This window comes from Lasioglossum baleicum, chromosome 17 (genome assembly GCF_051020765.1).
Source record: "Lasioglossum baleicum chromosome 17, iyLasBale1, whole genome shotgun sequence".
NCBI classification, from domain to species: Eukaryota; Metazoa; Arthropoda; class Insecta; order Hymenoptera; family Halictidae; genus Lasioglossum; species Lasioglossum baleicum.
The window spans coordinates 9,692,014-9,707,679 of NC_134945.1; the positions used below are offsets into that span (position 1 = coordinate 9,692,014).

Consider the following 15,666-nt stretch of genomic DNA (forward strand, 5'->3'; position numbering starts at 1 on the left):
GTCGGTATCGGTATACACGATTATTTTTTATGGACAGAGCGGTTATAGATAATGCGAGCCAGAATGCGTTTCCTCAGCTGTAATCGTAACTTCGGCATGCCGACAATTTTGCTCCTATCAATTTTTATGGAAACCGGGCCACTCGAAATATATTTACATAATCTACTAAAATTCATTAGAATTCGTTATCGCAAGAAAGAATTGAATTAACAGATTTCAATTCATTAGATTGACCATCATACGTGCATATTGACTATTTGAACTGTAAGTACTAATTAACACAACATCAAACTACGGATTTTATGCATTTATAACAAAAATGAATAGGTGAAATATAAAACATCGGAGGTTTAAAAAAATTCAAGAGCATCAATGTGTTGTCATCATCCTGTTCAAATTATTAGAAGAAGAAAAGAATATTTATTTGATTCTAGTACCTTGCAATTAATTAAGACAATTTTTATTTTGCACAAAAATATGCAGTGTAGTACAATTTAATGAATATTTCACATCGGTGATAAAAATATAATTGTATATTGTATACACACTCTGTACACTCTCGTAGATTATCATTAGAAGTAAATTAATACAATATTATTGTGAACTCGCAATTTTTCATCTGTTCTATAATGTATCTGCGAATAATGAAATAACGAAGTTAATGTGGATATACACTGCTGCTAAAAAATGTAGAGCATCACTCTCTATACAGATCTTTATTATTATATAGTTTATACTCTTTTTACTGTATAACAAGTTGTATAAGTAAAATACAAAACGGTAAGAATATTCGAAAATATTATTTTCGATTTCCTAAAACTATTAGGAACTGATCAGATACATTTTCAACTGTTGTTCTTGCAGTTATATTATAGAAAATTTATATTGTACATAAACGTCCACATCCCGTTCAATGTTTTATAACTAGATTGCGGATCTTTATGCAAAATAAAAATTGTCTGCATCAATTACAAGAAACAGTAACCATATACATACAAGACTGTTTCACTCTTTGATGATCTTAATAAGTTGAAAATAGTGTGTATTATTATAAATTATTTTTTTATCCTTTTACCATTTTAAATTGCACCAGCTTGTTTTCGTCATAAATACATGAAATCCGCAGTCTAGTTATAACACCATGACATTATGTCAACGAAACATTCATTTATTTGTTTACTTCGAAAGCGTTAACGTGCTCGAAACTTTTGAACGGCGATGTACACTAGCGCACTAGATCTGAAAATGAGTGAACATGTAACGTTCAGGTGAATGATTGACGAGGGAACAACTGTGCGAGCCATTTACCTCAAGTCGTACGGCAGAACATTAGAAAAGTGTTTAGAAATGCGAATCGTTTCTAGATCGACAACTGTGTACGTTGTCGCGGGCAATACTCGTTTCACACTGACTATGATTTGTCTGTCAACGGAAGTGACACCCTGGGCTGTGACTATCTGTCGGTTCGTTGCATCGACCACGCGCGCGTCGAGTTTGCCAAGAAGAATTGTCAGAAGTTTTACACCCACGGATCTGTCAGTTACCCACACGAACAATCAATGCTCCCACTGACGAGATATTCCGGCGCGAGTACGTTCCGCTCGTAAATTCGTCTCAGTTATTAATTGAAATACACCATTCATCATGTACAATAGTCTTAACGCGCACATGATCCCACAATGTTCTACAGTGGATCCAAAAAGTGTTTCAACACTACATTTCTGATTTGTGCAAAATCATCGATATTTAACCTGTAATCATTTCATTAAAAGTAATAGTAGTCAAACCATAGAATTGGTATGCAACCCTGTAAGCCCAATAAAATGGAATGAATCTAACATTTTTTTATCAAGATACTGTAAAGAAAAAGACTTGTTTAGGGAACATTAACAAGAAACATTTTAGCTTCATTTTCATATTTTTTCTATTACATAGAATTACAATAAGGTGGTGGAGTTGTATAACATTATCTAACTCCATGTCCAGCAAAACCTTGGTAGCTTATATGTACTCAGGTTGAAATATAAAAAATAAAAAAGTTGTTATAAATATTAACTTAAATAAAAATAGATTGTCATCAATGTACCGTACGATTTTTTTTTTTGATATTTTAATTTGCTGAATTTTTATAAACGTTCGAAGTTAATTTTTTTTTGTTTAAGTTAAGGTATACCAATTGCTGGACATAGAGTGAGATAATGTTATACAACTCCACCATCTTGTAATTTTATGTAATAAAAAAGTATTAAAAAGAAAGCTATGATATTACAACCGCTTATCAGAGATTTATAGAAACTATTATATTGATATAATCACGCTACTTTAAATAGTACCATTAATTACTCGGTAAAATTTGATTTGATACCACTTCAAATATAATTGAAATATAATTTTACGCGCGTGTATACAATATATACTATATTATTCTTTAAATACATTATACTATTATTATCTTTTCTACTCTGTTTATACGCATGTAACTTAACATGCGAATCATATTTTATAGACAATTTTGCTTTAATTATCACTTAAATGTTATTATTAGAATGAATTTACTTACAAATACACATATTTCATTGTAGGTTGATATTTCTTCACTAACGAATCCTTTAAAATTTAAAATATATCCTTGTCGATCTCTTGATTGTCGATTTCTCGATATATTTCGAGTACACATGTAAATACCTAGTTGAATTATAACAATATAGTAACTGCGCATGCGCTAGACAACAAGTATATATATTATATATAACACGCAGAGTGAGAGAAAGAGTGAGAGAGGGGGGGGATACTCTCTGTATATAGTATACAACATAACAGTATATACAACATAAACGCATAACCACGAGGTAGAAACCAACCATAACCTACACGAAGAAGCTTGCCGATTAAAACATTAAAATGTATTTAATGTATTATTTCAATGAATCTGGCGATCGAGTGTATACACTGAAGGTATTAAATAAATATATCATGTTCATGCAAATTAAAAAATTAAGTTTGTAGAATTAGTACAAGAATAATATCTGTTTTCATAGTATGTCAACGAATTATAAAATGTATTTTCCCTCTGCATATTATACTTATTTAACAAACATTATTATTATAATTAGCGTTGCTATCTTTCAGTTATTTAGTTTCACGTTGATTTATTTCTTTTTCCAGAAAATCGATCCAAATGGAAAACCTACGTTATCAGCGCATCCAGGTAAGTAAATTATTATGTTTGATTTCCTTACAACAGCAAACATTTAATAATTGAAATGGTTTTAGCTCGATTTTCCCCCGAAGATAAATATTCAAGGGAAAGAATAACTTTAAAAAGAAGATTTGGTCTGTTACTCACACAGCAACCATTACCAACTTATTAACGCGTACATGTTATTTATAATTAATTGTACCTATATAACAGAAAAATGAAATTAACTTTTAAAATCTGAAATAAATATGTATATATTTTATTCGTACATATTTCTACTCTTCTTGGAATACTTGTTACCATGTATAACGCCTACCACTTCCTTTTTTGATAATTACATTATTGAAGGCATATTGTAGCATCCGTTATCACTAAGATGAACTACCTAGATTTGAATATGTACGTGGCAAATCATTTTAAAATTTCTACACATGATAAACTGATTATTCATCTTATTTATTATAAATACCATTTTATTCAGAATTCAGTTACCTTATCATGTACATATAAAAAATAAAAGTTATATTTTAATTTATTATACAATATCTAATGATTTCAAATAGGATACAATTTTATTAGAAAAACATATTAACAGGATTATGTCAAAACCACCTTTTAATGTGTTATAATCTTAACATTATACGAAAAAGATGGTTTATGATAATACAAACTACATGTATTCATAATAACAAAGGTTTTCTAAACTGTTTACATGGAATGAAAATATGATTGTAAACTAAGACATTTAAACCAATATTTTATAATCCTAGCATCCTCTAATATATGTTCATACTGATTACAAATGATGTTTATAATTTATATCTTCTTCAATTAAATATATTATATGTCACTTCAAGATAATGAATAACAATCTACATACACTATTTGATATATTTATGTACATATCTCTGTACATATATAATGAAACATGTATACATGTATTTATCATTCTTCTATAAATTTAAAAGTGATATTTAACATTTTACACAAAACATAACTTTGAGAACATTATATAGATGTTAATGCTGTGTTTTGTCCGTAAATAGTTAAATGTACAATATATGTCTATTGTCATTCATAATTGTAGTTATCTATCAATTAATAAATTATATAGGGATACAAAGTTTACTCTTATATTGTTCTAAATTACGTTTCGTATTATTTAAAAATATCATTCAAATTAATTATAAACGTCAAATTTCAATATTTTTCACTATGGGAATATTGAATATTGAGTATTATAATTATGTACTCTATTTACATAGTTTATAATGACACCCGATTAAGAAAAAGAAATCGTTTTCTAATTAACATGGCAACATAATGATATTTTATGTAATATCCATACTTTGAATAACAAAGGCACGAAATAAATGTAACATACATAACGTTTATCTTGATCTTTTTACATGTACTTACATTTTACATAAACAATCATTATAGAACGCATCCTTATAATGTTAAATCCTTCTCGTAATTATTTTCATACGAATCAAGTTAATTTGAAATTCTTATTTTGTATCATGAGTATATTGTTGCTAAACATTTGTACAAATTTTACAGAATAATATATCCAATAAGGATAATTAAATATTTGATCACCTTGGCTCTAAGGTGACATATTCTCTAAAAGCCTCGAAAATCAGTTGTAATTAGTGGAAATCAGATTATTAATCAACTTCATATAGAATACATTAAATAAAAGTAAAACATTCGGTACATAAAAAATAATTCAGAGTATCTCTCTATCGTACAAGTAATAACTTGTACACCACAGAAAAATCATAAGTACATGGTTGAAACTAAAGGAAAACCAATTTTCAACTTATTTTCGAATGGAATCCAAACAAAAGTAGATATGAAACAAATATTACTCAACTAGAATACAAACTACATTATTTTTTCAAGAGACATACTGTGATGTAACATTTTTCTGTGTTATGCATTCCTGAACTAATTACAAATGCTTATAATCTTACACGCTAGTTACATATTGTTATATATTTACTTCGCTTCTTATAGCAAAATTTAAATTAATAGTTATCTATTATCGGTACAAATAAACAACAATGCATATTGAAATTTGATTTTGAGACAAAGCATCTTACAAACGTATATCTTTGAGTTAGAGAGAAATTTTATTTGTCTGAAATTCAAATTTCAAAAAAAAAAATATAAAAACGTAAACAAACCGCTATAGTGACGACTGAACAGCGAATAATAATATGTATTCGGTATCAAAGAACTATGCCGGATAATGTATAAATGATGGTAATCAAATCAGCATTGATACAATTTGCATTTCCAATGCAATAAATGTATTGTACGTCTGTAATAGCGTGCTTTGTTTTAATTTACTTCTGAAGGTGCTGCTGGTAAAACGTGAACTTGTTGCGCTTTGCTAGCATTATAGACTTGTCCAGGACTGAATGGTTCTAATCTTGGAACGGAAGCAATTTCGCTCTTTCGAATATCTTAAAAAGAAATAGATGAACATTATCGATCAATACTACTGTAAACATACAAATCACAAATGAATATTGTTGTAATTTTTCAATTTTTTAATCAACGTTAAAACATTTTTCTTACACGCATCAATGTACTTACCATTCTTCGACTCTGATGCTGGAATATATCGAGACAATCTAACAACAGGAAGGGGTAAATAACCACTGGTTAATGGCATCACGTCCAATGTGACACTTTGTTTTTCTAAGACTTCCAACGACACAATACCAGCAGTACGGCCACATACAGCCCACATAGCTTGATCGGCAAGAACTTCATACATTAATTGAGGTGGAGGATTTGGAGTGGGACTGGGCAATATACGTGTTACTGTGAGATAAAGATGGCACATGCTACCAGCACGACAAAATTCACCTCCATTTCCAGCTGGTTCAACTTTCGAAGACACTGTAAACAAAGTCTGGAAAATGATGTTATAAATAATAATTTGTTTGTTTAAAAGATTTTATATAAAAGTTTAAGCGCCATAAACACATACGTCAAATCATATTTATATTAGATCCAATAACAATTAGATTATTAGTGAAAATTGGTACATAAACTACACAAACCATCATAATACGTTTAATTAAGTTTTTAACATTCAAGGAGTGGAAAGAAAATATAATTTAGACACTTACCACATAATCCGTGATATCGAAATTACATCTGTAAACGCTAGATTCCTTTTCCGTTCTTTGCACATTCTGAGTATGCAAAGGATCGTCAATGGTATGCGAATCTTCAGCATCATAAATTGGTATATATTTTACATGAAAATCAGTCTTTATAGTCATCATAGATTTCTCATCCTTGCCAATTTCAAGTTCCCACATAAACGATACATTTATTCCATTGCCTATTATTAATCTCTGGCCAGCGATTGGATTTAAACTTTTAAAATTAATATCTATAGATGTTACTGTTGTTAATTCTGGTTCAGTCAACTGTAAGAGCTGTCTTGTTAATCCAGTTACAACTATTTGAAGAAATTTTCTTCGTTTCGCCGTGTGAAGTTTCATATTTGACATAAGCGGAGGACCAAAATGTAATGGTATGCTTTCTTCAATGCCCCATGGACATTGTATATTTAACTAGAAAAAGTAATTTGTATTTCAGAAAAATTTGTATTCAAACATTATACAAGATAGGCCAATAACTATCTGAATTATTTGTCATGGATGGTATTGCTTATGAAATATCACATAGAGCAGAAAGCATACACTGATCTACTTACAAAGTAACTCTATTCGTAAAACAAATATTATTATTACATATATTTTTTAGCTTTTAAAATAATTCTAGTTATTGATCTATCCTATGTATAATAATACACAAGACGAATATACTAAACTCTAACGTTACCACTCAAAATTTTTTATAGATTATTTGTTACATGAAAAAATGTTTCAAATAAAAATTTCATGGGTTCAAGGGGAAAGCAGCTTAGAATATAATAATTACTTTCTTGTTATCATGTTCTTTTATTAAGATCACTTTCCTCAATTGTAATGGGTACCATTCAATTAAACAATTTGGAAGATTATTGAATGATAAATAAAATGATTTAAGTAATGATTCTTTAAATAATTTTTTATGTTAGTAGTATTTATAATATTAAAGCGATAAAAACGATCTTATTAACTATAGAGTTTTGAAGATATATGAGATTCTTGGCGAGTATTTAGCAACCCTGCTCCTCCTCTGTTCCTGACTTTTAGTTGAAACATTTCTTCATATAACAAATAACTTCCAAGTAATTTAAGGTGATAGAGTTAGGTAACTCACTCTGTAAAACCTAAAAAGGCAAATACCTTGTGTTCCATTGATAAAGCATCTTTCTTTGGTGGTAGTTCAGCCAAAACTTTTAACTGTAATCGTATGGTTTGAAATGGTTCATAAACTGGCAGTGGTATCTCTAGTTCTTTACACATTACTTGTTCCGAATTAGTAACTTGTACTACTAATCCTCTAGATGTACGTAATTTAAGTTTCATATCTTTTGTTACTTTTATGCTGCCACACATTATGATTAATTCTATATCTTGGATAAGGCCTGCCAGCAAGTCTCTGCCACATTTTAAAGTAATAGTTGGTTGTGTCTTTGCTACTTCGTAACATAATCGGGGATTCAATATAGGTGACAGAAACTCCAATTTCTCTTCGATGACTAACGATAGTTGACCAACTTTGTAAAAACCAGGCTGATCAACGCGTCTAATCAGTGTAAACGTATTCACACCTGGTTTCATTATGAACTCGTCACACGACAATGCTTTGCTAAAGTCACCTTTTGCATTTACAGACGGTTTCCTATGTTTTGTACTATCGGAACGTCTTACAACTGGCTTTGTATTTCTGTGCATAACGCTAACCGACGCAAGACTTTTATCTTCTTTATAATTTAAATATGAATACACTTCTAGTTGAAGCAATCTTGGATTAGGTGGCTTCATATCTTCAAACGTACATTTTGATAAACTGAAGAAAATAATTGATTAAATACTGACTAATAATATTGAGAAATGCGTTACTTACAATGGGATTGTAGGTTCAGCTGGCGCCTTTGATCCCTTTTTTAATTTATTCGATGTTGGTGGTTTCTGAATGTCTTCCACAGATATAAATGCTTTAGTGCATTTCACTTCTCTCGGAAATAAACTTCTTACACTTATCTCGATATTGACAACACAATCTTGCACTACTTTGTCCATTACTTTAACTTGCATACTGAGTATTACAAAAGCATATCCAAGTTCTATGAGTAATGGCTGAGGGGACGTGATCATTTTCATGTAACCGAACATTTCTTCAAAATACGTATTACGAACGGTAATATGCAACACATCCAAACTAGCAATCGCTGCACTAATTTTCGCGTATTTCTCAACGTCGTCCATTCGTTTATAGCACTCTGCTAATTCTAATTGAGTTTGTGCCGCCAAGTGATTCCAACCTTCGTCGGTATAAGTTTTCAAAGCATCCAACAAAAATGCTACAGCCTTTTGATTCTCTCCGAGTTCGAAATAAAATTGTGCCAACTCTTTCCCTATTAATCTCGCCGATCGAATACGACCTACATGTTTGTAAGTACCCATAGCTAATTCTGCATGTTCGAGATATTGTTTTTTGAAAGCTTCCTTCGAAGAAAGCGCTTCCTTTAATTTATCAGTTGGTGTTAATTTCCCTTCTACTTGTGGTTCGGAATCACCCATTCCAGCTATGAGATAGACAACTGTGTGCAACTGCTCGCTAGAGGGTTCATTTCCAGGCATTAAACCGCATAATTTTCCTAAGCTTCCTAACTGAAATAAATTATAGTAACATTTAATCGGTAAGGCATAACTTTTAGAATGCTTCTAACTCACTTTATCTCTGGCAAGAGCCCACAGACTGGCTGTGTGAAGGGAGCATAGATCTAGTTGTTGATTATTATCAGTATTGTAAATTGATAATTGACAGGCTTGCAATACTTCCAATGCGCAAAGAAAAGACCAACATTCGATGGAACCTTCGGGACGTTGAACTTCTAAGATTCGTAATTCGCCTAATGTGTTATGTACAAATGACAAGCACCTTTCTGCAACCTAAATTAAGAATTATATGAATATTTATCAGGTTTTATAGTTGTCCAATTGTGAATAAAATAAAATTATAGAAAAATGTCATATATACCTCCCATGGTTTATTAAACGCTAATAACATGGCACACTGTCTACTAAATAAATAACTTCTAAGATCTAATAACGACGCTTTACACTCGGCCAGAAGGTATCTTAAATGATGATTTGTACCATTACTTAAATTAACACCTTCCCAATTATTTAAAGGACTTTGAAACAAATTTAACCAGTGTGGAGTGTCTGTAACAATGTTGATTACATATATTATTGTTTGATTGTAATGACAGAGGCAAAACATGGAAAAAGGCTCATCGTACCTCCAACATTTGAATTAAGCACAAATTGTGTAAAGAGAGCATCTAATTCATCGTATTGAACTAATGCTTCGTCGTACAAACCTAACATGTGAAGGACAAATGCAAGTTCTTCCTAAAACAAAAATTTCTGGTTGCAAACTGTAAATTCATGTGATAACACAATTAAATAAAAGTTCATTGTTTCACCTGTAATAAAAAATAGTGACAGAAATTCCAGGTTGGATGATTCCTGTTTTCTCTTTGTTCTCTAACAACATCTTCAAAAGCAGACAATGTTTTGTCGTATGCTATAAGCATTAATTGACGTATGCGATTGATTAAACCCCTCCATGATTCAGCTGAGCGCATTTCTGATTTTACAGAATTTATTACAGAGAAACATCTGTAATAAATTTGACGCACAACATATATAACGAGAAACGAATCATGAGGAATGAACATATATTGAATATTAATAACCTGTCTCCATTTTTAGAAGCGAAATCACTTCGAATTTTGTCTAGAACAGTAGTTCTAGGTAAAAGTTTATTAGTTTTCTTTATGTCGTATGTTTCTACTAAAACAATCATCCAGTCTTGTATATGATACTGTGTTAACGTTTTCAACCAATTGTCTATGTCATCTCTAATGTTGGTCTTATAAGTATCTACATCCTAAAAATAAAGCTTTCAATGTAACTCCTCTAGTAAATATTCGTTTATACTTATTATATTATATTAAGGGGATAGACTTGCGTTTCCAGAATTGCGAGGGTGCGATAATGCAAAAATGGGGTTTTTCAGTAGTCCAAAGCGCTAGATGAAAGATCAATCTAGGCCACGGTCGCTCTCAAAAGCCCTTTTTTACGTTTACAAAGCGTAATTTGATAACTCGAATTCGATAATTTGAACCTCTTCAACTTGAAAATCTCTGTAACACGAAAATTTTGTTCATTTTCTTCCGCTGCACTTTAAAATCCTCTATAAATCGAAATAAAACTTCCTTTAACTCGAATTATTTTCCACAAGTGTGGAAGCTAAACGAGCCAAAACAGCAGTAAATGTTTCACAAAGTTTAGTAGAAAGATGATACTAGAGAAAATGTATTCTCTGCTTCGGTTACCGTAGAAAATATCATTGATCAATAATCTATTAATTCGTTAACGCAAAGTAAAATTACAAATTTCTTTAATATGTAAGAGCCTACTAGATTATATTTACTACATGTATATAATAAATAACTCATCTCCAAAAATTCAACTTTTCTTTCTTTAATACTATTACAATCAACAAATTATTAACTTTCGTACAAACTCCCTGTAAGTCGAATTTTCATATGGTAAACCTCTCTCTAAAGATTTTAGTTAATGCAAATTATGCCTAGTAAACGTAAAAATAGGGAACGATCGTGGCCTAGATTGATCTTTTATCTAACGCTTTCGACTACTGAGAAACCCCATCTTTGCATTATCGAGAAATGAAAAGGCACATCCCACACCCTTGCAATCCTGGAAACGAGTCTACCTCCTTAATATACTTACAGAACATTCGCTCCAATAAATATGAAATATTGGTTGTTTTATCAGATGCCCATCCTTCTTGGATAGAATATCCTTTGAAAATGGCACGAAATTACCCCCAAGTTTAACGTGCTTAATCGGTCTACCAAACGATCTACGCCATTCAACTGTTTCCGCAGGTATCCCTTGGACCAAACTATTTTCCACCGTGGAGAATAATTTTTCATCTCCTGCGTCTGTATTAAAAAAAATCATTATGTCATTGCGAAATAAAATTGACAAGAGTTAGAGTTGTAAATACAGAAATATATTCGTGATATACAAGATAAGCAATGTTATAAACTCAATATAATTGACAAGATTCAAGCAAAAATATATTTTTTCAAGTAACAGAAAAACATATATTAACCTATTCAAAATAACATATGTTCATTAAAACTTAACGATCATCATTAAAGAAGTTATAATTTCGAAAGAATTCATTATTATGTGTTGCAGCGTCCGAAATGTACGAAATTATATTTCAATTATACTGTAAGAAGAAATGAAATGTCATAAAGATTGACAGTTAGTCGTGGGCGTCAATAACAATACTTCGCGATGGCATTCCAAGTAAGAGGTTAAATAAATGGATATTTTGATCAATGAACTTACATGTGATAATTGGCTTAGAATCCATAAAGAGATTTGTCTTGCGTTCACCACCCATGGACAACCCCCCATTGCAATTCATTTCTAAAGATTGGCAGTTGCTTTGCGAACTTGCTTTCAATCATTACAACTTTACGTCACTTTTACTAGTTTTAATAAAATTACGTTCTAAATAGTTGATTTTGACAGAATATGCTTGCTGCCTCAACGTTCTTATCCAATCAAATGAAAATTATTATTCTCATTCGTCACTGGTTAAAAGAAATTCAACGACATCTGACAGATTCAACATTTTATTTCAATCGCCTCAGAAAGTTTCATTGAGGTTGGAATTGGATCTCCCCTGATCTCCCCTGATAACCAGGCCTGCCTTGCATGCGATGTGTGTTGTACGTCTCGATGTGTGTTACGAGATGTACGATGTGTGTGGATGTGTGTTATACATTGTTTTGCTTTTTATTGAGCCAGTTCATTGTTAATTGCTGTGATATGCATTTGATGTATTCTCATTGTGAAAAAGTGTGTAAATAATGTTTAATTTGCAATATTTGTAATGAAACAGTGTTATCGCGCTTGATAATATGGTTTCAATTTATTAATAAGTAGAAAATTGTACATATACTATTTGTAAGTGTTATAATATTCAATATACTGAATTTAAAATGCATTAAAATGTTTTAATTTGTTTTATTTTCAAATAAAAATTATAAATTAGCAAGGAATGGGTAGTATGGATTTAAAATTCCCGCGTTTACCCGTTAGTTGTGTAACACAAAATTCAGATGGCGTTCGATTTCCGTGCTAACAGAAAAATACATTGAGTGGCGATACCCTGGTATTTAGCTTGACGTAGCCGTAGCGTAGCAGCAGAAGTATTTAGCAGTTGTTTGCGTTGTTTGTTTTTGTTGCAATCTTCTCTACGCAAAATAAAACGGCCGTAATTCAATTAATGGAGATCATAAAATACTCGAATAAATAAATATGCGGTGGTGATTGATTCACAATGTATTGTTGATATACATTATGGAATATCAAAATATGTATTTTCGCAAACGACGAAATATATGTTCATTTTTAATAATTTCAGATGTTTTGAAAATATCTCAAAATTGATAATTCAATATGTCGAAGAAAGTTATTCAGAGAGTACCGTGTGAAATACCACCTCCTTTGAAAAAAGAAAGCCAAGGATCCATAGAAGACTTGGGGAAAAAACAGAAATTCGAATTAGAAGAACTATTAAAAAAACAGAAAAAAATTCTTGCTAATAAGTAGGTAAGCCCTGTAACAAACATTGCATTAACCCTTTGCACTCCTCTGTAGAGTATGACTCGACATCAGAGAAAGAACAATGTATTAAAAACAAATATAAGCTCCACAAATATAACTTACAACAAAGTTTGAGAGCTATATTTAATATAATTAGTGAACAAACTTATTTAAAATAAGTAGCAGTTAAGGAACTGTATTGAAAGTAAATATCGAATAAAACACTTACAATAGTAGGAGTTGTGGAACGGAGAGAAGAGTTTTAGTAAAGGAATGCCTAAGGAAGAGAGAAAAGGTACAAGAGATAACAAGAAATAGCAAAAAGAAGATGGAGTACCTGAATAGCAAGGGATACATTCAAGAGAGAATAGAGAAAGAAAGAAAGGAAGGAAAAGAAACTATAGAAATTATCGAGACTTTAAAGGAGAGCAATAGACAAACTCAGGGACAGTACAGTAAAATAATGGCATCTATATAGGTTCTGTGATAGATATAAATATATATACGAAGTAAGGGTACCAAGGTATCTAGTGGAGAAAGGAGAAGTAGACAGTCAAAGTCTGATGGCTAGAGTAAGATGTGGAAATATGGAAGAAGGGAACAAATATTGGAGAAAGGAGTAAGAGAGAATGTGCATGATATGTGAGGGACACTTGGGGAAGCCAAAACATCTGGCAGAGGAATGCGAAGGTGTAGAGAGAATAAATATAAGTATTAAAAAGATAGTACAAGATAAAAGAGTGGGAGAAATAGTAGATTTAAGGCTTAAGAGTATCGAGAAAAAAGGGAAAGAAATAATCAAAAGGAGAGAGAAAGACAATATTTGATGTAAGATATTAGGATAGATTAGCATCGATTATAAATAATAAGGTATAGGGAATGGCATGGGATATGGATGCACAATTTCTTGATGATTTACAAACATTGTAAACAAAGTCGAATTTCTTGGCTGCAAGGCCAAAATAAATAAATACTACTACTGCTAGTAGGGAGTTGTTAGCAAGAAAATTAAAAAATAATTCGGAGTGCAAAGGGTTTAATGTATATCTTTTAATTCTAATATGTAAATGTATATGTTTTAGAACATTAGTAATGAAGCTTCCTGATAAAGGGCAGAAGATTGAAGCATTTTGCAAGAAAATATCGAAAGAAATAGAGCATAAGAATAAAGTTGAACAAGCAGCCGATCTTTTATCAAGACTAAATTTAGCATCCGAGGGTAAAGCTGCTATGAACGAATTAGAATGGACAGGCAAATATAGTGAAACAAAAGATACGGTAAAAATTGTTGAACTTGACAGCGATGATGAAGAAGATCCATTGAAAATATTAGCACAAGTTAGTTTTATATTAATGTACTAACAATAAATAATGACATAATTGCCAAAAATTTACTGCCAAACATTATGTCATTACTTCATAGTTTTTTTTTAATAATCTTTTTTAATATTTATCAAGATACTTGATGTTTCTAGCCCACAGGTTCTGGCACACACAAAAAGAAAATTATCCACTTACCACCAGAGGAAAGTTTAATTAAACCAGAAGATTTAACGGAAATAGAATCATTTCAGGAAGAAGAATTTCAAGAAGCAGAACACGTTAAATACATTCTCAATAAAGTAGAGAATCCTTCAGAAAGAAACGACAAAACAAGGGAACCATTTAAGCCATACAAAACTACCAAATCTAATGTGCATGATCCAGAGAAAGAGAAACAAAGAAAGACAACTAAAAATTGGGAAGTAACAGCAGCTACGCCTCCACTTATTGTTCATGGTGCGATAAAAGTAATAAATTTGAACGAATCTTTATTGCTGCAGAGAGAACATAAAGAAAAGCTTCAGGTAGTTACAGTAGATCTATATTTTTTTATATGCATGAAGCACATTCATCAATAATTATAATATTCTGTAGATAATTCAAGCTAAACATGCTGCTGAAAAATTAGCAGAACAACTTGGTTTATATACTATTAGACCCCCACCAGAAAATGTAGGTAGCTATCAACTGAAAGATAATAAAGATTCCAGTTCATCTTCTACCTCAGAGGACGAAGAAGAAAACGAAGTACACGATGATGAGGATAATGATAAACGGGGTACAGTTGTTTTTACAGTAGATAGTATAGAGCATTAATACGATCTATTTATAGAAAAATGTGAATATTGTGTAAATATATTTATAAATAAATTCATTTATATTTTCAAATAAGTTGCTAATTAATATACATGTTATGTGCAATGTATGGAATGCCCGATCCTTCGAACAATGTATAGAATGCGAGTGACAAAACCGCTATAAAAGAGGAACTTAAAACATGTCAAGTATGGATTTAACACACTGCCCAACGAACCGTAGGTATTATATAAAGTGTCCGGACAATTTGTGAAATACCTGCTCATTATACACATTGCCAGAAAAGATAGGGCATTCTATAGAATTGCCCGTAACATACACTCCTGCTAAAAAGTATGCAGACACTTCGTTGCAAGTATAATTTATTCTAATAATACCAAATTGTAAAATTTAATTGACGATCCAGTAGAGAGTCTGCTGTCTTCTCAAAATAATAATAATTATTATTGGTGAGATATCTAA

At 31.1% G+C, this 15,666-nt stretch overlaps 4 protein-coding genes across 17 annotated transcripts in view; 2 read left to right on the forward strand and 2 right to left on the reverse strand.

Annotated features, from left to right (window-relative positions):
- Positions 1–2,692, reverse strand: part of LOC143217586 (dystrophin, isoforms A/C/F/G/H) — a 1,095,306-nt gene extending 1,092,614 nt beyond the window's left edge. For 9 of the 10 annotated variants that reach the window (XM_076442046.1, XM_076442049.1, XM_076442042.1 and 6 more), the window contains exon 1: positions 2,561–2,692. In XM_076442046.1, coding sequence (XP_076298161.1) covers positions 2,561–2,677 — 117 coding nt within the window. In that variant the 5' untranslated portion in view covers positions 2,678–2,692. Of the gene's footprint in view, positions 1–1,308; positions 1,461–2,560 lie in introns of those variants that run through there. The other variant, XM_076442045.1, reaches the window with a different exon arrangement.
- An 82-nt stretch (positions 2,693–2,774) lies between these two features.
- Positions 2,775–3,467, forward strand: Nop10 (Nop10 ribonucleoprotein). Its single transcript, XM_076442066.1, has 3 exons — positions 2,775–2,955; positions 3,166–3,208; positions 3,274–3,467. The coding sequence occupies exons 1-3, from the start codon at positions 2,902–2,904 to the stop codon at positions 3,369–3,371; spliced, it is 195 nt and encodes a 64-aa protein (XP_076298181.1). The 5' UTR covers positions 2,775–2,901; the 3' UTR covers positions 3,372–3,467.
- A 1,670-nt stretch (positions 3,468–5,137) lies between these two features.
- On the reverse strand, positions 5,138–12,180 carry Sidl (SIDL trafficking protein particle complex subunit 10). Of its 4 annotated transcripts, none has more exons than XM_076442052.1 (12): positions 11,800–12,178; positions 11,167–11,381; positions 10,107–10,300; positions 9,834–10,029; positions 9,648–9,759; positions 9,383–9,570; positions 9,076–9,294; positions 8,246–9,012; positions 7,522–8,188; positions 6,349–6,801; positions 5,807–6,128; positions 5,138–5,673 (listed from the first exon to the last, which is right to left on the reverse strand). In XM_076442052.1, exons 1-12 carry the CDS (start codon positions 11,876–11,878, stop codon positions 5,549–5,551), a joined length of 3,537 nt encoding a protein of 1,178 aa, XP_076298167.1. In that variant the 5' UTR covers positions 11,879–12,178; the 3' UTR covers positions 5,138–5,548. The 4 variants fall into 4 exon arrangements, with proteins under 4 accessions (XP_076298167.1, XP_076298170.1, XP_076298169.1 ...); XM_076442055.1 differs by lacking the exon at positions 11,800–12,178 and adding an exon at positions 11,555–11,765 and having other exon boundaries at positions 10,107–10,312; XM_076442054.1 differs by lacking the exon at positions 11,800–12,178 and adding an exon at positions 11,555–11,764.
- A 450-nt stretch (positions 12,181–12,630) lies between these two features.
- Polr2m (RNA polymerase II subunit M) lies at positions 12,631–15,295 on the forward strand. Of its 2 annotated transcripts, XM_076442060.1 has the most exons (5): positions 12,631–12,801; positions 12,884–13,067; positions 14,148–14,403; positions 14,541–14,912; positions 14,983–15,295. In XM_076442060.1, the coding sequence occupies exons 2-5, from the start codon at positions 12,919–12,921 to the stop codon at positions 15,202–15,204; spliced, it is 999 nt and encodes a 332-aa protein (XP_076298175.1). In that variant the 5' UTR covers positions 12,631–12,801; positions 12,884–12,918; the 3' UTR covers positions 15,205–15,295. The 2 variants fall into 2 exon arrangements, with proteins under 2 accessions (XP_076298175.1, XP_076298177.1); XM_076442062.1 differs by lacking the exon at positions 12,631–12,801 and having other exon boundaries at positions 12,929–13,071; positions 14,983–15,288.
- Positions 15,296–15,666: the final 371 nt, after the last annotated feature.